We start from the raw sequence: 27,616 nt of genomic DNA on the forward strand, positions 1-27,616 counted from the left end.
ACCGCCCTGGTCAGCTTGGCAGTCGGACCCGGAGCCCCCTCCTCTGCCTGCCTGCCTTTTGCCAGCTGCCCCGAAAACCCAGAAGAGCCGGTGGCTCCGAGCCAAGGCGGGCCTGGTCCTGCGCCAGGAAAGGGGGTTTCTTTCCTATTTTCTTTTGTGCAATTGTCATTATTAATGATACCGACTCGTTTACTCAAACAGTCGAATCGGAGCCCCAGCTCTTAGCCCGGATGCAGCAATTGCCCGTGGGCCCCCTTTAACACCGACAGCGTCCCCGGGGCCCGGGGCAAGCATGTTCGAGGCGGTCACCCCCGGGCCTCGGCGCGCTCCCCCTGGCGGAGAGCCTCGTCTTCCGGCCGGTGAGGGAAGGTAGAGGAGGGAGTAGGGGCGAGGAGGCCTCGGCGGCCCTTGGGCTCTGCGGGCTGGGGACTCGGGGTGCCCGCGACACGCGCGGAGGCGCGGGCTGGGTTGGCCACGGGCAGGGAGCGCAGCCGCGCTCCTTCCTCTCTGCCCGCGTCGCTTCCGCGCGCACTGGTTCTGCGCGGCGGGGCTTGGCCTGCGCGACTGTCTACTCCGTCCCGGCGGCCTCGGAGCCCGGCCGAGCGGCGAGCTTGTCAGAGGACGGTGGTGGAAACGCTCCCGGCCTCCCCAGGGGCGCGGGCTGGAGGCTGGCGCCAGGCCCGGAGGACTCCCGGTATCTTTTGACAGGCTGGCGCCTCGGCTCTGGGGACCGGCAGGTCTGAAGGGGAGGAAGGGGCCTGGAGGGCGCGGGAGGACACCGGGTGGGAAGGGTGGCATTAGCTCGGCCGGGGGCTATGCGCCTCTGGTTTCGCCCTCCCGCGCATATTCGACCCTTACGAGGTCACCGGAATGCCCCTGCTCCTCAGTTGCCTTCTATACAGGATATCGATCGGGGTATTTTGTTATACGAAAAGGCTTTACTGAAGAGGTTTTTAGAGATGTTTGGTTCTCTCATAAACTTGATACTTGAGAATACAGACAAAATATAACCTGAAAAGACTATAACCTAGGCGATGAAGATTGGCTTTACAAATGGACGTTTATTTTACAGAACACTTCGTTCAGTGACTTTGAACAATCATGACTCTGGCGGTGCTTTTTAAACTTGCCATTTTATAAATTTTTGCTTTGCATACGAGCAAGCCATATTTCTATTGCTTATGACATGATTTTATGAGTAAGCTATTAGCTGAGCCTGAGGTCCTGCAGTCATTCTTAGTAGTAAATTTTTTTTTTTTTTTTTTTTTTTTTTTTTTTTTTTTTTTTTTGAGACGGAGTTTTGCTCTGATCGCCCAGGCTGGAGTGCAATGGTGCAACTGCAACCTCCACCTCTGGTGTTCAGCGATTCTCCAGCCTTGCCTCCTGAGTAGCTGGGCCTACACGCATGCGCCGCCACGCACGGCTAATTTTTTATTTTTTTATTTTTTATTTTTTTTTAGTAGAAACGGGTCTCACCATGTTGGCCAGGCTGGCCTCAAACTCCTGACCTCAGATGATCCACCCGCCTCAGCCTCCCAAAGTGCTGGGATTACAGGCGTGAGCCACCACGCCGGCTTAGTAAATCTTAATATAGCAACACCTCACTTGCCTGGAAGAGGGAACCGCAATCAATCAAAATGAGGGCCTACAGTAATGCCTGGCATGATGCAAACACTTAAAAATTATCTGTTGAATGAGACGTCTACAAATCCTAGGCCCTGGGGATACAATAATCTGGAAAACCAGACTTGCAGGATGCAGACGTTGATCATATGAACAGATATGCACAGAAGTAAGTGTAAAATTGCCACCTGGTAAGACCTGTGTGAGGAAGGTACTGGAGTCCGTACCGGGTGAACTGGCGTAGTTTGAGAAGCCAAGAAAGTTTCCCCCAGAAAGTGACATTTGAGCTGACATTGGAAAGATGAATGGGAATGAGCTAAGTAAGGGAGACAGTATTGGGAGAACCAAAAAGTAATGTGGAGCTTGGGGGGGTGGGGGAAGGGAATGAGATGGAGCTAACCAGATAGATCTAGGGACCATCAGGAGTTGGCCTTTTGTTCTAAGAGCAGAGGCTTTCAGGCAGAGGAGTTCTGTGATCATATATGTGTAGCAAACTTTATTTTCTAATATCTCTGCACAGGTCAGGTTGGAAGTGTCAACTCACTGGGAATAGTTTATAAGTAGAGAAACAAAAGGAGATAAAAGATGAGTCAAAACAGTGACAGCTGCAGCCTATTAAGTGGAGGGACAAACTGCCTCTCTATAGCTCAGTATTGTCTATAACGATTCTGTTATTAGTATTATCAGTAATAAATTGTGCTTAGTGTACTTTAAGAAAGCTAGAATCTGAGCATGCAATAATAGAAGCCCCCTTGGCCTCTTGGGGCTCTCACTATAGCGGAGAGAATAGACGTGAGACAGTGTGGAAAGAAAGTAAACACTAGCAGTGTTTGGGTCGTGGGATTTGGGTAATTTCCATTTTCCTGTAATATCTTTTGGTACTTTGCATTTTTTTGTAATGTTTTACTTATAAAATCTATGAATATTACATTTTCAAAGAGAAATTTACATATAGTTTCCAATGAGAATGTTTCATGCCCTTGGATTTTAGTGACAGTCAATATAAAATGCATCCTTATATTGATGATCTTCATTTTTTTTTGCTAAAACTTCGACCAAAGAGATCATCTTGTTCCGTGACCATTATTTAAAAGCAAACAAACTAAAAACACAAACAAACCAGACTGTTACTTTTTTCTCTCTTTCCTTTTTTTTTTTTTTTTTTTTTGAGACAGAGTCTTGTTTTGTTGCCCAGGCTGGAGTGCAGTGGTGTGATCATAGCTCACTGCAGCCTCAAACTCCTGGCCTCAAGCGATTCTTTTGCCTCAGCCTCCCAAAGCATAGATATTACAGGTATGAGCCACTGTGCCTGGCCCACACTGTTACTGTTTTTATTAATCTAGTGCTGTGTTCTATCTTTAGCTTCCAGGAAGCTTACCCCCAACTTTTGTGCTTAAATGCAGTCATTTCCCTTTGCCTATGTTTTTGATAAGAATATTCTCCATGGCTGGGCATGGTGGCTTGTGCCTGTAATGCCAGCAATTTGGGAGGCTGAGGTGGGAGGATTGCTTGAAGCCAAGAGGTCAAGACCAGCCTAGGCAACATAGCAAGACCCTGTTTCTTAAAAAAAAAAAAAAAAAAAGGTTATTCTATAAATGTTCCAAATGAGCATACTTTTACAATCCCTGCCAGGTGCAGTGGCTCATTCCTATAATCCCAGCACTTTGGGAGGCCGAGGCCGGCAGATCACCTGAGGTCGGGAGTTCCAGACCAGCCTGGCCAACATGGTGAAACCCCATCTCTACTAAAAATACAAAAATTAGCCAGGCATGGTGGCACCTGCCTGTAATTCCAGCTACTCCAGAGGCTGAGGCAGGAGAATCTCTTGAACCCAGGAGGCAGAGGTTGCAGTGAGCTGAGATCCCGCCATTGCACTCCAGCCTGGGCAACAGAGTGAGATTCCATCTAAAAAAAAATCAAATCAAATCCCTACACTGTCACACAGAGAGCTGGTCCCACAGGCAAAATTCCATTCAGTGTGAGGAAGGAAGCCCTGGGAAAGTGGAAGCCTAGCGGCCGGGCGCGGTGGCTCACGCCTGTAATCCCAGCACTTTGGGAGGCCGAGGCGGGCGGATCACGAGGTCAGGAGATCGAGACCATCCTGGCTAACACGGTGAAACCCCGTCTCTACTAAAAATACAAAAAATTAGCCGGGCGTGGTAGCGGGCGCCTGTAGTCCCAGCTACTCGGGAGGCTGAGGCAGGAGAATGGCGTGAACCCGGGAGGCGGAGCTTGCAGTGAGCTGAGATCGCGCCACTGCACTCCAGCCTGGGCGACAGAGCGAGACTCCGTCTCAAAAAAAAAAAAAAAAAAAAAAGAAAGTAGAAGCCAAGTCTGAGATGAGGATATAAAAGGGGCAGGGCCTGGAACATTTCCGTCTCGCCACCAGACTCACTCTAATAACCTTTGTCTATTGCCTCTCACCGAGACTATATGCTCTTTCATTCCTCACCTCGCACAGCCCACCCCCACGACCCCAATACCACAAATACCTACCTCTCTGTCCACCACACTGATGTAGAGAAAGGCATGAAGGTCACAGATGAGAAGTAGAAAATGCTATGTTAGGACACCTGCTAAGAATCAGAGCAACTCTGTCTTCCAAAAAGACAAGAGTTTGGTCTGAACAACGCCAGGTACTGAGCTTCCCTCTGCCATCACCGTTGTACCACCAGATGAATAAGGAGAGAGCACCACTTCCACTTGAGGACCCACTACACCTACTCCAAGAATTTTTTTTACCAAAAGAAAGTGAAAGTTTTCAAAGTGAAACCACAGGAGGTTCCACCTTTCGTGGTAATATTCCTATCCAACTGACCCTCTTGCAAACAACTATAAACTCTGCACAAATTATTTTAAAACTGAAGAGTTTTTTGTTTGTTTGTTTGTTTCGAGACAAGATGGAGTGCAGGTCACCCAGGCTGGAGTGCAGTGGCGCGATCTTGGCTCAACACAACCTCTGCCTTCGAGCCTCAAGCAATTCTCCTGCCTCAGCCTCCCGAGTAGCTGGGATTACAGGCATGCGTCACTACCGCCTGGCTAATTTTTTTTTTTTTTTTGAGATGGAGTCTCACTCTGTCACCCAGGCTGGAGTGCAATGGCAGGATCTCAGCTCACTGCAACCTCCACCTCCTGGGTTCAAGCCGTTCTCCTGCCTCAGCCTGGCAAGTAGCTGTGATTACAGGTGCGCGCCACCATGCCCAGCTAATTTTTTTGTATTTTTTAGTAGAGACAGGGTTTCACCCTGTGTGCCAGGCTGGTCTCGAACTCCTGACCTCATGATCCACCCGCCTCGGCCTCCCACAGTGCTGGGATTACATGTGTGAGCCACCGCACCCGGCCCTTACTGTCTGGCTAATTTTTAAATTTTCAGTCGAGATGGGGTTTCATCATATTGGCCAGGCTAGTCTCGAACTCCTGACCTCAAATGATCCACCCGCCTCAGCCTCCCAAATTGCTGGGATTACAGGCATGAGCCACCACACCAGGCCTAAAAACTGAAGGTTTGAATAGAGAAAAAGCATGCTTTAAAAGTAAAGAAAATGGAATTTTGCCTAGCATATGTGGAGTCCTAATATGCAGCTCTGTTTCCTTAAATTCCATGAAAGCCATGCAGTACCTTTGCTAGTTTCTCCTCACAGATCAGGATAACCTAGGGGGCTCTTGTGTAAATCGTCTTCTATTTCTTGCAGCCTAACTCATAGGCTTTCGTTGTTCAATATTTGTATGATGGTTTTGATACTATTTTTTGTAACCCATGACAGTTATTTTTATTTCTAATTTTTTAAGTAAGCAAATGGGCAGAGATATTAACTGGTAAAAGTCCAACTGATCACCCAGGGTGGATTGAATCTCTCAGCTGATGCTCTGTTGCTGGAGCCCTGAGAAACCCACATACCCTGCCTGGGCACCTGCCTGGGGTTGTCTGCTGCATGTCCTGGGATGGTTCAATTCACCAAGGACTTCCTCTGGTATAAATCTTCAGCTTCCTTGCATGCCCTCAGTTGCTATTTAAGCTTTCTGTTTTCTTCCCTAAAGGAATCAGTTTAGACTTGAAATTCAGTATTTCCTGAAACTGATCAGAAGTTAGTGACACCTTGATTGGATCCGTTTTTCTGTCAGGTGATGAATCTTTGAAAAATTTACTTTCTGTATTCTGTGTTTATTTAAATCTGTGGCCGTTATTCATCATGTATCCTTTATGCCTATGTACGTAAAAAATCTTGCTAACACATTATTTTTTAGACAACTTTATGGAGGTATAATTCACACACCATATAATTTACCCATTAAGTTATGCAATTCATTGGCTTTTAGGGTATTTACAAGTTGTGTGTTCATTGCCACAATCATTTATAGAATATTATCATTATTACAAAAAGAAACTCCATCACCCCCAAACCCCAAGCCCTAGGCAACCATGAATCTACTTTCTATCTGCATAGATTTGCCTGTTCTGGGCATGTTATATAAATAGAATAATACACTATCTGGTCCTTTGTGACGATCTTCTTTTACTCACTATAATGTTTTTGGGGTTCATCCATGTTGTAGCATGGGTCAGTACTTCATTTCTTTTTATTGCCAAATAATATTCCATTGTATGGATATACCACATTTTATTTATACATTCCTCAGTTGGTGGACATTTGGGTTGTTTCCATTTTTTGGCCATTATGAATAATGCTGCTATTAACATTTGTGTGAAGATGTATTTTCGTCTGTCATGGATATATACCCCGGCATGAAATTGCTGGACCATATGGTAACTCTGTTTAATTGTTGGAAGAACTGTTTTCCAAAGCAACTGGACCATTTTACATTTCCATTAGCAATGTATGAGGGTTATGATTTCTCCACGTCCTCACCAACCTTTTTGATTATAGCCATTCTAGCGTGTATGAGGTGTTATCTCATTGTGGTTTTGATTTGTATTTCCATGATGGCTAATGATACTGAGCATCTTTTCATGTGCTTATTGGCCATTTATTTTATTTTATTTTTATTTTTGATACAGTCTCGCTCTGTTGGCCAGGCTAGAGTGTAGTGGCGCGATCTCGGCTCACTGCAACCTCTACCTCCCAGGTTCAAGTGAGTCTTATGTCTCAGCCTCCTGAATAGCTGGGACTACAGGCATGTGCCACCATGCCTGGCTAATTTTTGTATTTTTAGAAGAGACGGGGTTTCACCATGTTGGCCAGGCTGGTCTCGAACTCCTGACCCCAAGTGATCCACCTGCCTTGGCCTCCCAAAGTGCTGGATTACAGGTGTGAGTGACTGCGCCTGGCCTTATTGGCAATTTCTATACTGATTTTGGAGAAGACACTATTCAGATACTTTGCCCATTTTTAAAAATTGGGCTATTTGCTGGCCGGGCGTGGTGGCTCACATCTGTAATTCCAGCACTTTGGGAGGCAGAGGTGGGCAGATCACTTGAGGTCGGGATTTTGAGACCAGCCTGACCAAGATGGAGAAACCCCGTCTCTACTAAAAATACAAAATTAGCCGGGCGTGGTGGCGCATGCCTGTAATCCCAGCTACTTGGGAGGCTGAGGCAGGAGAATCACTTGAACCCGGGAGGTGGAGGTTGCGGTGAGCCGAGATTGTGCCATTGCACTCCAGCCTGGGCAACAAGAGTGAAACTCCATCTCAAAAAAAAAAAAAATTGGGCTATTTGCTTTTTAATTATTTTTTAATTATTTGAAAATAATTTAATGCATATTTTAGACTAATTTAAAAAATAAGATAGTGATTGTGACTCCAGTCATATAGTAGTTGTAAAATTAATATAGAATGAAGGCATATGTATGCATAAAACTTGCTATGCTTTTTAGTGGCTCTTTGTGTATCTGGTGGATTGTTGATCATTCTTTTTCCTTCCTCTTAGGAGCTCATTTTGCAGCTCTCAAGCTTTTATAGCATGCTGTAAACAATTGTCAAAGTTGTTTATCAAGAAACAGATAGAGTTGCAACTTGTTTCTAGTAATAGAAACTTTTACACTGCATTCAATGCCTAACGTTGCAGAAACAGAAAGGTCAAGTGATTCTGGAAATGGTGAGCACAAATCTGAGAGAAAGTCACCTGAAGAGAATCTACAAGGTGCTGTAAAATCTTTCTGCACAAGTGCCTCAGGAGCACCCTTGGGTCCCAAAGGAGATGGTCATTATCCATGGAGTTGTCCAGTGACTCATACACGGGAAAAAATTTATGCCATCTGTTCAGACTATGCCTTTCTCAACCAGGCGACCTCAATCTATAAAACTCCAAATCCATCCCGCTCTTCTTGCCTCCCTGATAGTACCTCTTTATCTGCTGGAAATAATTCATCAAGATACATTGGTATCCCGACTAGTACATCGGAAATTATCTACAATGAAGAAAATAGCTTGGAAAACTTATCCAACAGCCTGGGCAAGCTACCTCTCGCATGGGAAATTGATAAATCTGAATTTGATGGGGTGACCACAAATTCGAAACACAAATCAGGTAAGGAGGGAGCCATGAAGTTCATATGTGAAAATAATGAGAAAACAAACACTATGTCTTGTTTAATCTTGCCATTACACATAGTTTCCTTGTATAATACTAGATAAGGAACATGGCTATCATCTTGTCTGTCATTGTAATTTTAGGAAAGTAACCTTGACATAGGGCATGTAGTTCATTACAGGGCTTCCACTGGAAACTTCAAGCATAAGCTTTGTATTAAATATTTTGAGAGATTTGAAAATCTAATAATGTTGTAAAATATTATAAACAGATGGTAGCTTAGAAAATGTTAATAACATGGCTAGAATAACTTACTACTGTTTCAGAGTTTTATAGGCACATGAAGTTGTATTTCCTGACCAAACATCTTTTCTTCCTGCTATATAAGGTTTTAGCTTTTTTTGTTGTTAGAATTTTTTTAGGCACCCAGCAAAGCCTCCATGTACCACCAAGTGGGTTGTGTACTGCTCAATTTAAGAGGATGCTGTTTACCGAGGTTGTGCATAACTTTCACAGTTGCAATGGGGTGGTCCTATGGCAGATAGAAATACTTTACACTTCTTTCTTTTGAATTCAAAGTAATACAGGAATTTTATGAGGCAGGTACTGTTAGCCCCATTTGTAGGTGAAGAAATTGAGGCTTAGAAGGGATAAATCTCTAGACCGAAGTTGCAGAGTTAATAAGAGGAGGTCAAACTAGGATTTGTATTTACTTCTAGTCTTCTCTGATGATTTTGTAAAACCTTAATGCTTCTGCTTGTTCATCTGCAAAATCAATTTGTTTCATAGAATGTTATGTAAATTTGTAATTCTTAAGGGTAGGAGGGGGATTTTGCTTTTTTTGTCTAAATTTGTGGGTAATGAGTATGCAGTTTTCTTTTTGTCTAATGCCTTTGGCCAGTTTTGGAATTAGGGCTATGCAAATCTTCTAAGAAAAGTTGGGAAGTGTTTTTTCCTCCTGTTTTCTGAGGATTTTCAGAGAGATATTAAAATCTGTATTTATAATTATGGAGTTGTCTTGATTTCTGTTAATTTCTGACAAATTTTAATTTGTCCATGTCATTTACGTTGTCAAATTTGGGGGCTTAAAGTTAATGTTATCCCTCTAACATCTAAGGAATCTTTGTTGACAACTCCTTTTGCATCCTAATACTGGTAATTAATTTATTTTCTCTATTTTTTTAAAACTGATCAGTCTAGCTAGGAGTTTATCAATTTTGTTAATCTTTTCAAATAACCAGCTTTTAGCGTTGTTAATTTTCTCAATTGTTTGTTTTCTGTTTCATTGGTTTCTGCTCCTTATTATTTGCTTCCTCTGACTTACTTTGAGTTTACTTTGTTCTTCATTTTCTGACTTCTTAAGATGGAAGCTTAGATCATTGATTTTAGACTTTTCTACCATAAGCATATAATACTCCAAATTGCTCTCTAAGTACTGCTTTAGCTGCAGCTCACAAATTTTGATATGCTTATTATTATTATTTAATTGGAAACATTTTCTAATTTCCTTTGCAATTTATTCTTTGATACATGTATTACTTAGATGTATGCTGTTTAATTTCTAGATATTAATAGTTTTTCTAAATATTGATTTCTAGTTTAGTTCCATTGTGGACAGAGGGCATATGCTCTCAGTCTTTTTAAATTTACTGAGACTTGTTTTATGACCCAACATATGGTCTATCTTGGTGAATGTGCCATGTGCACTTGAAAAGTATGTGTATTCTGCAGTCATTGGGAGTATCTATAAATATGAATTATGTCAAAGTGTTTGAAAGTGTCATTCACATCTTTTGTGTCTCTGCTTAACTTGTGTCTTGTTCTATCAATTACCAAAAGAAGGGTGTTCAAAATCTTCAACTATGATTGTGAAGTTGTCTTTTCTGCATTTAATTTCTTTTTTAAAAACTAATACATGTCTAATAACAGAAAATTTACTGTCTTAACCATTTTTACGTGTACAGTTTAGTGGCATTAAGTACATTTACGTTGTTGTGCAACCATCATCACTATTCATCTCCAAATCTCTTTCCTTTTCTTTTCTTTCTTTCTTTTTTTTTTTTTTTTTGAGACAGAGTCTCTCTCTGTCGCCCAGGCTGGAGTGCAGTGGCGCGATCTCGGCTCACTGCAAGCACCGCCTCCCGGGTTCACGCCATTCTCCTGCCTCAGCCTCCCGAGTACCTGGGACTACAGGCGCCTGTCACCGCGCCCGGCTACTTTTTTGTATTTTTAGTAGGGACGGGGTTTCACCGTGGTCTCGACCTCCTGACCTCGTGATCCGCCCGCCTCGGCCTCCCAAGGTGCTGGGATTACAGGCGTGAGCCACCGCGCCCAGCCCTTCTTTTCATCTTACAAAATAAACTTTGTACCCATTAAACAATAAATCCTCATTCCTTCTCCTCACAGTCCCTGGAAACCACAATTTTACTTTTTGTCACTGTGAATTTGACTACTCTAGGTACCTTATGTAAGTGAAATCATATAGTATTTGTCTTTTTATGACTGGTTTATTTATAGCCACCCCTGCTGTCTTCTGGGTGCTATTTGCTTTGGAATACTTATTTCCATCCTTTTACTTTCAGCCTATTTGTATCTCTAGATCTAAAGTGAGTGTTTCAGAGACAGCATATAGTTAGCTAATTTTTTCTGTTTCTATTTTTGTGTGTGAACTCACGTATACAAAAACATATTTTTAAAAAATCCATTCTGCCAGTCTCTGCGTTTTGAGTGGAGAATTTAATCCATTTACATTTAAAGTAATCACTGATAAGGAGAGACTTTTGTCATTTTAGTACTTGGTATTTATATGTAAAAACTCTTTTCCTATACTGCTTCATCCCCCCTTAACTTTCAGTTATTGATGTTATAAAATTACAAATTTATATATTGTGTGTCTGAAAACATAAACTAATAATTTTTATGTATTAATCTCTTAAATAATGTGGAAAACAAAATGTGGAGTTACAAACCAAAGTTATTATAATAATAGCTTTTTTATTTTTATTTTTTATTTTGAAATAGGGTCTTGCTCTCTTGCCCAGACTGGAGTGCAGTGGCACGACCATGGCTTACTGCAGCCTTGACCTCCCAGGCTTAAGCAATCCTCCCACTTCAGCCTCCTGAGTAGCTGGGACTGCAGGTGCACATCACCACGCCTGGCTAATTTTTTATATTTTTTTGTAGAGATAGAGTCTCACTATGTTGCCAGGGCTGGTCTTGAACTCCTGGGCTCAAGCAATCCTCCTGCCTCGGCCTTCCAAAGTGCTGGGAATACAGGCATGAGCCACTGCTCCTGGCCTACTACTAGCTTTTAAGCTAATAATAATTTTTCAAAAATGTATTAGTCTCATAAATCATATAGAATACAAAAACTGGAGTTGCAAACTAACAAAATAACACTGGCTTTTATAATTGTTCGTGTATTACCTTCACTGAGGTAAATTTATTTCTTCCTATAGCTTTGAGGTACTAGCTAATGACCTTTCATTTCAACCAGCAGGAATCCTTTTAGCATTCCTTACAGGGCAAGTCTAGTGGTAATAAACTCCTTCAGTTTTTGTTTGTCTGGGAATGTCTGAGTTTCTTCTTCACTTTTGAAGGACAGTTTTGCTGGATTTAGAATTCTTGTTTGAATTTTTTTTTTATTTCAGCACTTTGAATATATCAGCCCACTTCCTTCTGGCTTCCAAAGTTTCTGATGAGAAATCTGTTGATATTCTTATTAACAGTCCATTGTATGTGATGAGTTGCTTCTCTTGTGTTGCTTTTAAGAGTCTTTGTCTTTTTGCAATTTTTAAATTTTTTATTTGATACGGAGTTTTGTTCTTGTTGCCCAGGTTGGAGTGCAATGGCACGATCTTGGCTCACCACAACCTCCACCTTCTGGGTTCAAGCGATTCTCCTGCCTCAGCCTCCCAAGTAGCTGGGATTACAGGCGTGCACCACCATGCCTGGCTAATTTTGTATTTTTAGTAGAGACGGAGTTTCTCCATGTTGGTCAGGCTGGTCTCGAACTCCCGACCTCAGGTCATCCGCCTGCCTCAGCCTCCCAAAGTGCTGGGATTACAGGCGTGAGCCACCGTGCCCGGCCTTGCAATTTTATTATAACGTATATTGGTGTGGGTCTTTCTAAGTTCATCCTATTTGGAATTTGTTGAGTTTCTTGGATGTTTATATTCATGTTTTTTAAATCAGATTTCGAAAGTTTTTAGGCATTATTTGTTTGGATAATCTCCTACCCCTTTTTCAGTGTCTTCTCCTTCTGGAACTTCTGCAATGTATAGATTGGTCCACTCGATGGTGTCCCCAGGTCCCTTAAGGTCTGTTTACTTTTCTTCAGACCTTTTTCTTTCTGTTCCTCATACTCAATTATTTCAGTTTTCCCATCTTCAAGGTCACTAATTTTTCTGCCTGCTCAAAACTGCCTTTGAATCACTCTAGTGAGTTTTTCATTTCAGTTATTACATTTTTCAGCCTAAGAATTTATTTTTGGTTTTAAGTTTTCTATCTCTTCATTGATATTTCCATGTTCTTCATACATACATCTTTCATTAGTTCTTTTGGCATCTTTAAGATAGTGGTTTTGAAGTCCTTGTCTAGCAAGTCTGCCATTTGGTCTTTCCAGAGATGGTTTCTGTTGGTTTATATATTTTTTTGTTTCTTTGAATGGGCCTTATTCTGTTTCTTGTGATTTTTTGTTGTTGTTGTTGGAAACTAGATATTCAAATATTATTTAATAATGCAGTAACTCTGGAAATCAATACCCATCTTTCCCAGAGTTTGTTGATTTTAGTTTTTGTTTTTTGATTGCTATAGGCTGTTTCTATGCTGGTAATCAACCTGAGGTATACATTTAAGGGCTTCTCAGGGAAAAGCCCCTGCCTTTCTCTGAGTGTGTACAGTGATTTTCTACATTTCCCTGTATAAGTGATTGCTTTTGAATATACTGTTTTTGAAATGTCTGGCTCCCCAAACAGAAAATGGAGAGAAAAAAAAACAGAACAAAAAAACCACACCAAAGGTGCTGGCCCCTTAAGTCCTCTGGAAGTTGCTTCTGTTGTAGTGGGAGGGGCTTGCAACATTGGAGGGAGAGTTGCAACAATGGCTGCCCCCCTGTATCTGTGCTTTCAAGATCAGAAGCAGCAGTCAGCAATCAGAACACAGATTTCCAATTTTCACAGGACATGGACCTTTTTGCCCACCATGGTTCCCACAAACTGCCTGGAGCTTCTCCAGGAACATATGCACAGTTTCTTGGACTTGGGGATAGGTAGTTGTACCTTGCTATGTACTGAAATTGACCAAAATTTGCATTTACTGTTCAGGACTTCCTCTGAAAGTTGCAATCCTTTGAATAGACTCTGGAATTCCAAAATAATTACATCAGACAGGTTCTGCCAGTGCAGTTGTCTAGGTGGGGAGACAGATTCCTGGTGCCTCCTACACTGCACTTAATTCTGTTAATTTTTTTAAAAATGTAATTTGAAGCTCTGTTATTAAGTTCACATACATTTATGAGATTTAGGCCTTCTTCCTGAATTGACCCTTTTATCATTATGAAATATATTTCGTTATTCCTGGAAGTATTTCTTGTTCTGAAAGTTACTTTGTTTGATATTAATAAAGCTCCTCAGCTTTATTTTGATTATATTTGCATGGTATATATTTTTCCATCTATTTATTTTAGTTCTAGAATTTACATTTTTATAGCTTCTATTTCTCATCTGAGATTTGCTATATTTTTCATTTATTACAAGAGCATTTTATCTATGTCATAATGCAGAGTTATAATATCTACTTTAATTTCTTATCTGCAAATTTCAAAATCTGGCCAATCTCACAGTAGGCCTTATCTTTTTTCTTGAGAATGAGTCATATTTTTCACTTTCCTTACATGTTCTATAATTTTGCATTGTATCCTAGAGAGTGGGACTATTATGTTATGGCAACTCTGGTATATTCCTTCAAAGTGTTGATTTTTTTTTTGGTTTTGGGAGGCAGTTAATTTGGTTGAACTAAAACTGTAAATTCTGTCTCCTTGGTACAGCTCCAACCATCTCAGTTCAGCTCTTTCAGCTGTGTTGCTTGAATTTGCTCCTTGCATGCATGGTCCAGGGGTCAGTCCAAGGTTTGGGCCAAATTTATACACAGAATTTGGGCCCCCTCTTCTCTGTGGCTCTCTTCTTTCTGGGTTTCCTCTCACCTCACTTTCAGTGATGGTGATTGCACAGGACTCTGTCCTTTGGTTCTTCCAGTAAAAAAAGACAGTGGATTTTCTGCTTTTGTTTGCTCTTCTCATACCTTTTTCTAAAAGTCAGTGTGGTGAATACATATATTTGTGTGTGTATGTGTCTGTGTGTGTCTGTCTGTCTGTGTGTGTGTTTGGTGTTTAGGCTGTGTGTGTGTGCTGTGGGTAGGGTGAGGAATGGAAGAAGGAACTCAGTAATGAGAAGGAGCAGTGGGAGAAGGTTCTTGAAGCTGATGTGATGGGAGGCAGAAGATGCAGGTGTTGCTCTTCTATGTTCCCATCTCAAACGGAGCTTTCACTTTGATGTGGCTTCTTTCCCTCAAGTCAAAAGAACTTTTGCCTGTGGGACCAGCTCTTTCTGTGGCAGTGCGGGGATTTTATGAAGTATGCTCATTTGGGCCGTATATGCTAATTGATCCCAGGGGCAATCCGAGATTCAACAAAAAGAGAATAGGGGGCAAGGTCATGGAACCCTAGAGGAAAGTGTGAGTACAGACTGTTGGCAGAGCCTATCAAGGTCACACATTTCTATGTTTCATTAGCCTTAACATTTTAAGTGGCTGGGAAAACTACTTAGGGAATTAAGTCATTATTAGGCAGTGAAGACATCTCAAGAAATGTTAGAAACGAATTCTTCTGTTATCTGACTCTCTAAGAGTCAAGGAAATTTGGCACAATGAGATTTGGCACAATTGCTCACCTTTGCCAGTGATGTTCAGCTCTGTGAAAAGTGTGTTCTCTGTAAAAACTTAGAAAAAATAATTAAAAGGGTCGAGCATGATGGCTCACACTTGTAATCCCAGCATTTTGTGAGGCTGAGGCAGGTGGATTGCTTGAGCTCAGGAGTTTGAGACCAACCTGGGCAACATAGGGAGACCCTGACTTTGTTAAAAATACAAAAATTAGCTGGGCATGGTCGCACGCACTTGTGGTCCCAGGTACTCCTGAGGCTGATGTAGGAGGATTGCTTGAGCCCGGGAGGCAGAGGTTGCAATGAGTGGAGATTGCGTCACTGCACTCTTGTCTGGGCAACAAAGCAAGACCTTGTCTCAAAACAAACAAACAAACAAAAAGAATAATTAAAAGGAAGGTGAAACATTGATTCTTGACTTTATAGTCTTCATTATTATTACATTTTTACAGAAATTCCCTGTGTAATAATAGTTCCTGAGTTCCAGCTGTTCGTAGGTGTCATATGGTTTCTGTGTATAGTATCTTGAAGGAATAAAACCGATCTCTTTCCATGTTTGCTTACTAGGCATATATGTATATAATCTATTTTATAATTTATGAATGACTCATAAAAATGAAATATTAGCCTTCAGTTAATTTTTGTAACAGAACTGTTGTAAAATAGAATATGTGTGAAAGATTAAAGTATTTGAGCATAGCTATCTGAAATCTTAATAGTATTTTAGTGAAATGAGGCTTGGATGTTATTTATTGATATTTTACTTTATATAATTTTTTACTAGATACTTCACTAACAATTTAGAAATAAAACTTATAAAAATAAAAAGTATAGGGATGGATACCCCATTCTCCATGATGTGGTTATTTCACATTGCATGCTTGTATCAAAACATCTCATGTACCCCTAAGCATGTACACCTACTATGTACTCTCAAAAATTAAAAAAAATTAAAAAGTACAAATTCTCACTCTTACTTTTGGCTTCCTTTTGTCTAGCTCCCAATTCTCCCTTCCCCAGTAGTAACCACTGTTGTTTGTCTTGAGGGTCTTTTGGAGAATGTTTGTATGTGTGTGCATGTATGAGTGTGTGTGTACATGCATACATACATGCATACATGCACACAGGAGGCTTGCTTTTCATTCTAGTTTCTGTGCTAGAGTTGCATTTTAGTATTGTACATGTGTGCATCATTCTTCATTCATTCTGTCGTCTCTGTCGGTCCAGAGATATTTTTAAACATCACATCATCACATTAATGGATCTGGTGCCTTTACTTTCTTAACAGAGTTGCTTTAATTTGGTTTTATTGTTTTATAGAAAGCCTTCATTTTCTGGAAAGTGGTCTAGTTAAATTTTTTTACTGTCGATAATTTGATTTTCTGGATGTGGCTAAAGATTTAGTGATTGACTGTTCCACCAGCTAAGTGACTAACTCTGGAATTGGAGTATAAGAACCTGACACGAAATAGGATTCATGGTTGTTTAAATTTGTTTTTATTCTTTCTCTTTAAGGTAGGGGACTATTATTGAAAATACATGTATCTTCATTGTGTTTGCAAATATCATTTTTAGAACCTGTGGCAGTTATTTATTTGTTATTATTTTTTCTTTGCACTTTCTCAGCAGAATTATTAAGGCAGTTACTTCTTAATTTTGGTGCATAATTAATTTTTGTCATTTCAGTTTACTTCATCTTAAGCATTTTGCTTATTTTATACTCTTGTATTCTAGGCAATGCAAAGAAACAAGTTTCCAAGAGAAAAACTTCAGATAAAAAGCGAAGATATCAGAAGGAATGTCCTCAGCATTCTCCTCTTGAAGATATTAAACAGCGGAAAGTATTGGACCTCAGACGATGGTGATGTTATCAGTTTTTATTTTTTTCATTTTTGAAATATGTAATATATGTTGGCAATAACGTAGCAGTTTACAAATTAATACACTATATGTATCATAAATATTTTTATTTCTAAAATTATTACCAGGATTTCTGAATATTTAAAGTCTACCACAAATGTTTGAAGTAGATTAATAATGAGTTATGCTGGTCTTTCCCAAACTCGGCTGATTATTAGAGTCATCTGTGTGACTCCACATAACTGCCATGTAGATTTAACAATGATTAACCTTTTGATGTAGTTACATACTTAGCTTTTCATTGCTGAAGAATTTTCAAGTAAGTGACTGATTTTTATTGTATTTCATCTCAAGTTACCTAAGTATGCATCTCTAAAAAATGACTTTTTTCTACTTAACCACAATACTTTTGTCATACCTGATAAGATTAACAATATTTCCCTAGTGTCTAATTCCCAGGCTAAATTCATGTTTCCCAGATTGTTCTGAAAAGGTCTTCATATCTGTTTGTTCAAAGTGGGACCCAGTTGTGAACCACATGTTTGCTTGTCATGACCCATAATTCTCTCAATCTAGGTCAGTCTCCACCCCACTTTCCCCCTTGTCTTTTAAAAATTCTATTATTTTAATCGACAAATGAGAATAATAAAGATTGACTTATTGAAGAGACTTGGCCAGATATTTTGTAGAATGTCCTACATTCCAGATTTGTATTTTCCTTTTAGTTTCCTAAATTATTCATCTAACCTCAATATTTCCTGTAAACTGGAAGTTGAATATAAAGACTTGATTAAATTCCAGTACAACATTTTATGCAAGAACACTGCTTAAGTGGGCCCTCATACTTCAAAGGTTTCACATCAGAAGGCACATGGTATCTGATTATCCAGTATTAGCAATTCTAAGTGATTACTGGGTTAAGGTGGTGACAGCTGTATTCTACATTGACGAGTTCTTTCTTTCTCCTCTGCTACCCTCAAGTAATCAGTAGAGTGACAGAGTGGCATTAGGTAATAGCCAGGTTCCATCAGCTTTTTACCTTATGGTTTTAGCCAAATGTATTGACAACCCAAACCCATTGATGATCCTTGTCTGAATATTTGTTGCAAAATGGTTATATTTCAAAATTCCAATTTTTTTTTTTTTACTTTTATTACCCAGCCTTCTTCTGTAGCTTTCACTGATCAACTGGGGCTATTTGGTTATCTTAAAATACAGTTCCTAGTCTAATGAAAACAAGTTTAATTCATGACAACTTCTATGTATTACTGACCTTGATTTGGGTTTTTAAAATTCCTTTGTATGACATTTTAGAAATATATTTTTATCACTTATTTAATAAATATTGGACCCTTTGCTGTAGGCTGAGAAACAGAGATGCACACAACATTGTCTTTGTTTTCCCAAGGTTTACAATCCAGTTGAGGTGAGGGGACTAAACAGAAAAATGTTAAATATCTTAGGCAGTTTGTCACGTGATGGGTATGAATCACTAATTAACCATGAAAGGAGGTAATGATCACCAAAATGCTTTACTAAGGTCCTGGGTCTTAAGGGAGGAAATATGAAGGGTTGGAGGGGTGAAGGGTCTTTGAAAGAATTACAGCAAAGTGTCTCTGGAATGTGGGTAATGAAGAGTAGAGTAGCTTGTCTAAAGTGAGGCTCAGAGAGGCCAAGAAACCTGCCAGTGTCACATGGCTAATAAGTAGAAGATCTTGTGTTGAAGCTGAAGAGTCAGACTCAACATTCATGCTGTTTGCGTGTAATACATGTCATGATCTGTTTCTTAGATATCAGGCTCAATATTTAGATTTTTTTTCTGAGTTAAAGATAAGCCATGGACGATTTCTTAACAAAAGTAACTTTTATCAAGATAAATTTGGAATAGTTAGTATGTAGGGAATAATGGAGAAGAGACATTAAAGTCACAAACATTCATTTTAGTTTCTTTGAAAAGAAGGTTTTGCTCGTTTGTGCTTCTAATCACTTAGATTTAAGCTTTGTTTCAACAACAAATCTGTGTAACTACATGTTAATAGTATAACATGTGAGGCCATGAAGGCTAGGACTAGGAAGGATAGATGGGAGAAATACCCTGAGGGGAAAACATCACCAGGACTATAAGCCTGTTTTCCACTGAGAATATTACAAGATTAGGTTAGAATGGAAAGTCCCATAGAAGATAGTAGAATGTTGGTAAGCATTTTAACCTGGTCATAAACAAGACTAGGAAACAAGTTTAGATTGATGAAAAAGTATGAAAAATCTTAAGAGAAATTCCCCTTTCCCTCTCCTTTTTAAAAATTCTTTCAGGCCAAGTTTAGTGTTATGAGAAAAAATATATACATGCATGCAATACTTTGTTAGTAAATATATGTAAAGATAAATGTTGTAAAATATAAAACACTGTTAGTATTGGACTTGCAAAATAATCCCCAAAATTGAACTCTGGCAAAAATATTCACAGCAGAAAAAAAAATCAGTAAATGAATGAGTTGCTTGTGTTTTATCAGCATGGGCCATATAGCTTATGATGACAGAACTGTTAATAATCACTTGTCCACAAAGGTCTCTTAGGTTGGAGTTCGCACTCATATTTAAACAACTAGGGCAGATTACTTGAATAAGGACATTAGTAAATTGCTCATGTTTCCAGGGATGGGGGAAAGGGGTAAAAGGGAGTTGTGTTGTTCAGTGGGTAAAGAGTTTCATTTTTGCAAGATGAAAAAGTTCTGTTGCCTAACAATTTGCATATAGTTGACACTACTGACCTGTACACTTAAAAATAGTGTACATGATAAATTTGATGTTGTATGTTTTTATCACAATTAAAGAACAAAGCAAAACTGAGGGAGGACTCAATAGATTTGACAATAAGGTGTTGAAGACAGCACTTAGTATGTTAAGTGATAGTTATTAGCTTTTGTGTGTCAGTTTGCGTAGTTGAGTCTACAGATTTAGGGCTCATGGCACACGTTCTCACTGATAAGTGAGAGCCGAACAATGTGAACACATGGACGTAGGGAGGGAACAACACACACTGGGCCCTGTCGCGGGGTGGGAACCGGGGACAGGAGAGTATCAGGAAAAATAGCTAATGCACACAGAGTGTAATACCTAGGTAATGGGTTGATAGATGCAGCAAACCACCATGACACACATTTATCTATGTAATAAAGCTGCACATCCTGCATGTATACACTGGAACTTAAAAAAAAATATTGAAGGGTCATGGTTAACTTGTATGTGTGCCAATATGCACAGTATATATACATATACAAATGCATATATGTACACATGCATATGTCTAATTTTTCATTTTGTAATTAATTTTCAGACCACACTAAAGTTGCTCTTAGTGATGATAGGTCTTGTTTCTTTGTTTCATTGTGGCTACTTCTTAGCACCTTCTTTAGAAAGCAGTTAGGAGAAGATCATTTGAAGGCCAACAAGTGTTGTGGGTTATTGTTAAGCTGATTTAACATTGTCTCCCCCTACAACCACGCTTGACTAGCTTCGCATTTGGCCAGGTGCAGTGGCTCACGTCTGTAATCCAGCACTTTGGGAGGCTGAGGTGGGAGATCACAAGGTCAAGAGATTGAGACCATCCTGGCCAACATAGTGAAACCCTGTCTCTACTAAAAATACAAAAATTAGCTGGTTGTGGTAGCGCACGCCTGTCTTCCCAGCTACTCGAGAGGCTGAGGCAGGAGAATTGCTTGAACCTGGGAGGTGGAGATTGCAGTGAGCCAAGATTGCACCACTGCACTCCAGCCTGGGCGACAGAGCGAGACTCTGTCTCAAAAAAAAAAAGAAAGCAAACGTATTTCTTCTTAAAACAGAATAAATAAATAGTCTGTCTCTTTCTCCTTCTGTTCACATTTGCCCCAGTTTCTTTTCTTGAATCATGACGGTTTGGAAAATTGTCTGGATTGCTTAGTGCCACTGAATCATGCCATGGAAGGATTTTGTATTTCACTTTTAAACTTCTCTGTGACAGGAGAAGCACTGCTTCGTGGCTTCTTGCCCAAGGATTTTAGATGGACACAGTGGGTAATAAATGGATGAATTTTTGTTTGGGTTGAAGAATCTCTCTGAGAGGTTGACATGTGGGGGCAATGGTTTGTTTCTCTTGTATTTCTGAAGTTGCAAATAATCATGTAAGCAGTTCAACCAAGAGTTTACACCAAACTTTTAATAGGTGATATATCATTACTTTTTTTCCCATTGGTTTGGATAACATCCACTTTAACTGGCAGTTAGTCATACTTAGCTATTTTTGTTAAAGCAGGTGATTTATTATTTTATATTTATGACATGATTAATAAGTGAATATGGAAGATTTTACATTGACTTAGGGGATCAAAGTTTTCATTATATTAACACCTTTAATTGCCATGAGTTTTCTATTTCTAGCATGCATATTTTGTATTCATTAAAGTGAAGAAAACAGTCTTTTGTTTTCTCAGGTACTGCATAAGCCGACCACAGTATAAGACTTCTTGTGGTATCTCCTCATTAATTTCTTGTTGGAATTTCTTATACAGCACAATGGGAGCTGGAAAGTAAGTATGTCAATCTATCAGTATCCCCAAACTCCAAAGTAATTTGATGTTGCTTTTTCTATAACAGAAAAAATTTAAGAATAGATTTTTTATAAATTTAACAAAACCCTGCTGTATTTTAGTGTAAGTCTTTTAGCTTAAAATATATACATATTATTTTCAGTGAAATAAAAATGGGCTGGGTACAGTGGCTCACACTTGTAATGTCAGCACTTTGGAAGGCCAAGGCGGGAGTATTGCTTGAAGCCAAAGAGTTTGAGACCAGCCTGGGCAACAAAGCAAGACCCCACCTCTACAAAGTAAAAAAATAAAAACAACTAGCCAGGCACAATGGCATGTACTTGTATTTCTAGTCTCTTAGGAGACTGAGGCAAGAGGATCACTTGAGCCCAGGAGTTTAAGGCTGTAGTGAGCTATGATCACGCCACTGCACTCCAGCCTGGGCTACAGAGTGAGAACCTGTCTCTAAAAAAAAAATAAAATAAAATAATGAAAAATATTACTAATATTATTTGCAAATCAGACAAACATATTAACATTGAGATAGGCTGTATTTGCATATGACTGGAATTGAAAAATGAAAGGCAATGAATGTTTCTTTTGTAGCCTTCCACCTATTACCCAAGAAGAAGCTTTACATATTCTGGGCTTTCAACCTCCATTTGAAGATATTAGGTTTGGTCCTTTCACGGGAAATACAACACTTATGAGGTATGAAGACCCTCTTAGAGGCAATATCGTGTTTCTAGTTTTGCAAAATAATAATGATGTAGATGTGTATTGATAGTAAACCATGTATCCAGCTTCTGGGCTTCGACCTCTCATAGGTATACCAACTTTGGGCTATGCCTGAATTTCTTTAGAATTGGAATAATGCCATCTTTGTTGTAGAATTGTTGCCATGAACAAATCTTCTTGTTACTTTCAGGTGGTTTAGACAAATTAATGACCACTTCCATGTAAAAGGATGCTCTTATGTTCTATATAAGCCTCATGGGAAGAATAAAACAGCAGGAGAAACTGGTAGGTAAACATATAGAAGATTTACACACACACATACACACATGCACACACACACATACACACACACGGTTTAGAGTTCATCTCAAAGACTGCCTGTTTAGCTTCCTGGGACATTATGTAAACCCTCAGCACAGTCTGTTACTTGCATGTAATCTGTAGGGCACTTTTTAATATGCAGTTTAATATTTTACCTCTTCTAACCTTTTTATGTAGAACCTTTAGAACTTTAAGGTATATCACAAACACTACTCTAACACATTGTACTGTTTGGGTCCGTGGTGTGTGTGTGTGTTTGTGTGTGTATGTATGTGCGTGTGTACGCGCACATGCTAGTAAAACTCTAAGGAAGCAGCAGGGAGTTAGCAGTTTTTCTTCCTAAGAAGGAATGTAAGGATTTGAGAATATTTGATGTTAGACCTGTGTGGTAACATATAATGGCAGGAAAATTGACTGTTGAAGTGACAGAGTTCTGCTATAAAATAGTCTTGTTTATAACAGAAATATTAATGGAGTTGATCTCAAGGATTATTTTAGTTATGTGCTAATTAAATAATTTGTACTATTTAGCAATTTCCATTTTTAAAATTGTTACAATCTTTTGACTGTATAAATCAGAAAATCGTAATACATTATTAAAGAAAAAATTATTCTGACACTTGTTAAAAGGGTGAGAAGACTTTATTTTAGACTTGTGAAAGGCCTATTGTAGTAGGAATGAGAGATCAGGCTCAACTCTGAATACAGCAAAGACAACAAAGACAACTGGGACTTTATAGCCAAGGGACACAGTGAGGGGTTTGGGGGTGGGATATTACTAAGAGGGTCAAGGGTATGGGGATTCTTGCTAAACTGGCCTAACAGACTTCTTGCTAAAGGCAGGTCAAGGGCTGAGACATCAGGAGTTGGCAGGGGAGGTCCGTGAGGAACTTGATTAGATATTAAGGGTTGTGGGTTCTCTCTAAACTGACTTAGCAGGATTCATGCTAAAACTGGACACAGAAGTCTAAGGTCCAGGCCTGTTTGAGAAGAGGACTCAAGGATTAATCAGGAAGAGAATTGTTATCAATAGAGGGTATATGGTTTACCAAGGTAAAAGACTGAGCACAAAGTCAGATATATTTCTGTTGACCTATATTGGGTATATCAGGTTGGTTACTTGGAGGCAGGCTTGGAGATTACATGTTGCTTTCTACACATACTAGTTTTGTGACCTTGAACAAGTCACTTGCTGAGCCTTGATGTAGATCTTTTATCTTTCTATATTTGTATAGGGTCAGTGTGAGGATAAAAGGAGACATACTTGTAATGTACTTAGCACGCTGTGTTACAGAGTAAGGACTCAGTAAGTGCTAGCATTTATTCCTACTGACTAAATTCTATGCATTCACATGGGGCCTGTCTATCCTTCTGGAAAACACAGCTTTAAATGCTGTGTTGCTATTTATTTCTGTTTCTAGTGAGACTGTCACCACACTACTCTCAGTAAGTGATCAGGCAACGAAAAACTAAGAAAGGATATATTATCCTGTTTGGTAATTTTCTCTTCAGCTGTGTCTAGTTTGCTTTTTATACTGCCTATTGAGTTTGAGTTTTTTAAAAGAGGTTTTCAATCATTTTTATTCTAAAATATGTAGTTCTTTTAAAAATCTGCTTTTAAAAATAACCTCATTCCTTACTCATATTTTCAAACCCTTTTATTTTTTAAATCTATTGAAACTTTTTCCTCCGTATTTGGTGTAATGTAGGAAATGTGTATATATCTGATTTTGCTGTCTCTTGTTTCTTCTGGATCTTATTTGAGGTGTCTTCATGTGCCATGAAAAGAAAATGCATAATTTGGCATTGTCTTTTATAGTTCTTGAATGTTTACTTCCACAAGATGTGCCAAACCTTTTTCTGGTCCAAAAGATTTTTATGGTCATTTTCCAGTTATTAGAAGGTATAATAATGATTCTGTCAGTTGTGTTCATTAAAAGTTTTGTAAAATGTCTGCCAATGACATTTTGCACCCTGTAAACTGAATACATAGCAGTTCAGTGAAAGCAAGTGAGAGGGTAAGGGGTGTCAAGGCACAGTAATTAGCAACCTGAGCTGGCACCACCATGTGGAGTTCCTGCCCCTCTCTCAGGATAGCACATGTGTGACCTGGGACCTTTGGATGTCGGGTTGTATAGTGTAGACAGCATCCACACTCAATCCACAGAATAAATACTAGTAAAGCTTAATTTCTTTTTAAAATATGAGGGTCACTATAAATAAATGTTCTAATATTTTGTTTCTGTGCCCACAAAGGGGGTCATCTTGTATAACCACCTGGATGTGTCGGTACTGAAAATCATTAACCTAGAGGAGCAGTAGTTGGCAAATGTTTTTACATAAAAGGCTTGATAGTAAGTATTCTTGGCTTTGAGAGACACATGGTTCTGGGGCAGTCACAGCTGCTTGATGCAGCTGCTTGGATCTTGAAGGCAGCCATAGACAACATGTAAACAAATGGATATGGTGGTGTCCTGGGGAAACCTTACTGATGGACCTGAAATTTGAATATCACATGATTTTCACATGTCACAAAATATTATTTTTCTTTTGAACTTTTAAAAATTTTATTATTTATTTTTTAGAGATGAGGGTCTCATTCCGTCCACTAGGCTGGAATGCAGTGGCTGTGATCATGGCTTACTGCAGCCTTGAACTCCTAGGCTCAAGCGATCCTTTCCCCTTAGCCTCCCAAGTAGCTAGGACTACAGGTTCATGCCACTGCACCTGGCTAATTTTTAATTAAATTTAATTAATTAATTTTTTTTTTTTTTTTTGAGACGGAGTCTCGCTCTGTTGCCCAGGCTGGATTTCAGTGGCGCGATCTTGGCTCACTGCAAGCTCCACCTGCTGGGTTCACGCCATTCTCCTGCCTCAGCCTCCCGAGTAGCTGGGACTACAGGCGCCCACCACCATGCCCGGCTAATTTTTTGTATTTTTTTTAGTAGAGACGGGGTTTCACCATGTTAGCCAGGATGGTCTCGATCTCCTGACCTTGTGATCTGCCCGCCTCGGCCTCCCAAAGTGCTGGGATTACAGGCGTGAACCACTGTGCCCAGCCTAATTTTATTTTTTAATTTTTTTCAATTAAATTTTTAGAGATGGGGGCTCACTATATTGCCCAGGCTAGTCTTGAACTCCTGGCCTTAAGTGATCCTCCTACCTCGGCCTCCCAAAGTGCTGGGATTACAGGCATGAGCTACTGTGCCTGGCCCAATTTTCTTTTGATTTTTAACAATGTAAAAACCATTTTAGCTTGCTGCCCATTTCAACACAGGCTGCAGTCTGGAGACTGGATTTACCTGTTGGTGGGAGTTTGCCAAACCCTAACCTAGAGGATGAAGCCTAAATTCCTGAGCATGGTGTTTGAGGGACTGGCTTTCGAATATCCTGCTTCAGCCTACCTCCCCTGGTGTTCAGCCATGCTGGGCTCCTCGATGTTTCCCTGTTCTTCACAAGGTACAGGTCATCCTTAGGCCTATGTGCCTCACTGATGGGATGCCCTGCTGTGGAGCATGTGGAATGTGGGATTTCATATCTTTGTGATTGGTGGATTCCTATTTATTTGTCCATCTTGGACTTCAGCATAACAAATGGATATGGTGGTGTCCCGCGAAAACCTGGGGGGATGGCTTTTTCTTCTGCTTGCCAGGCAGGATTCAATCCCTTCCTCTCCTGGGTTGTCACAGCACCATGTGTGCCTCTGGTAGAACTTTGATTTCATTGCGAGGTAATTCTTGGTGCACCGTATGGTTTCATGCAGAAAAACTAGAGTTGCCTTTCTTGAGGATTAGGCCAAGTTCTTACTCATTTGTGCATCACAGTGCCTGATACTTAGGTGCTCAGTAGGAGTTGATTTAATGAATTCTCAATTGAGGATATGAGTCAGGAGGAATTCAGGAGATTGGGGTTACGAAACTTCTAGGAGAGAATTTTGTTGTCCATTCCAAAGCTGGCATTCTTCCTTTGCAAGAGCTCTCTCTTGTGATGTGGAAAGGAAAATGTTTTCTCTTTCCCTTTCCGTAGCTCATCTTTCCTTCTGGCTCCTGCCTGCTCTCCCCTCCCCACACTCCCAGACACACACTCACCTGCACCTGTGTGCTAGGTCTGCCCTGCTTTCCATCAGAACCCAGTGCGTCCTCCTTCTGTCTTCTGGAGTCTCTCAGTTGACAGTTTTTCATGTGTTCCTAAGGACAGGAAATAAGCCAACTCATTGAATCTGAAGTTTTCAACTTTACATCTTAGCAGTGCCTTGAACATTGCCTTTTACATTATAAATAGTAAGAGATTAAGACTGTCTCAGAATCACTTCCTAACTGATTCATAGGGTGGCTTTATATCTCTTTTAATGGGGTGTGGACCAAAATGCATGTCTGGGAGTATAGAAATGATCACTGGAGCGAATGTCATACTTACGTGTCGGATATAATGGAAAGCTATTACAATACAGTTCTCAGTCTTGTGTCCCAAGACTGCATTATGAGTAAGGCCCTGGGAGACACCAGAACAAGACTCATAATTCCTTTTACTTGTTTTCTTTTTGCCTGCTGATTAGAAGAGGACTTCATTTGAGTAGTTAATGGCTTTTTCTATTAATATCAGCAGTATCTAGATGGAGTGAGAGGATAGATGAAGAGATGGGTCAGTCAAAGTAAAGGAAATTAGGGGAAGCAGGAAGACCCAGAGAAATTAGAATAAGAGAGAAAATCTATCAAAGAAACTCTGGGTATTGAGGAAACATCAGCTGTATACATTTAATCAAATTCCCAAAGTAAGAACATATACTTTTATAATTAATGGAATGGAATAAAACACTGAAAGGACCATGGAGAGAGTTGACTTAGGAACCACTATTCTGGAATTTTAAAAGATTTTTGATCAACTGTCTTGTCCAACTTTAAGATTTTATACTATAATTTTGCTAGAAATTCTCGTTTGTAGATCTTTTGAATATCTGTACTTTATTTATTTTATTTTCCAATAGTCTGGTACCTCCCAAGTTCTTTGTGACTTATTTAAATGTAATGATTTGGTACATGTGTTAACCAGTTCCCTTAATAATCTAGGATGTGTAGCATTGG

General features: G+C 39.7%; 1 protein-coding gene across 9 annotated transcripts in view; it reads left to right on the top strand.

Annotated features, from left to right (window-relative positions):
• Positions 1–27,616, top strand: part of BIVM (basic, immunoglobulin-like variable motif containing) — a 42,880-nt gene that overhangs the window by 951 nt on the left and 14,313 nt on the right. For 3 of the 9 annotated variants that reach the window (XM_063791812.1, XM_063791813.1, NM_001427907.1), the window contains 6 exon segments: positions 5,662–5,745; positions 7,511–8,110; positions 16,786–16,912; positions 21,381–21,476; positions 22,083–22,187; positions 22,405–22,499. In XM_063791812.1, coding sequence (XP_063647882.1) covers positions 7,633–8,110; positions 16,786–16,912; positions 21,381–21,476; positions 22,083–22,187; positions 22,405–22,499 — 901 coding nt within the window. In that variant the 5' untranslated portion in view covers positions 5,662–5,745; positions 7,511–7,632. 9 annotated transcript variants of the gene reach the window in all.

This window comes from Pan troglodytes, chromosome 14 (genome assembly GCF_028858775.2).
Source record: "Pan troglodytes isolate AG18354 chromosome 14, NHGRI_mPanTro3-v2.0_pri, whole genome shotgun sequence".
Classification (NCBI taxonomy): Eukaryota; Metazoa; Chordata; class Mammalia; order Primates; family Hominidae; genus Pan; species Pan troglodytes.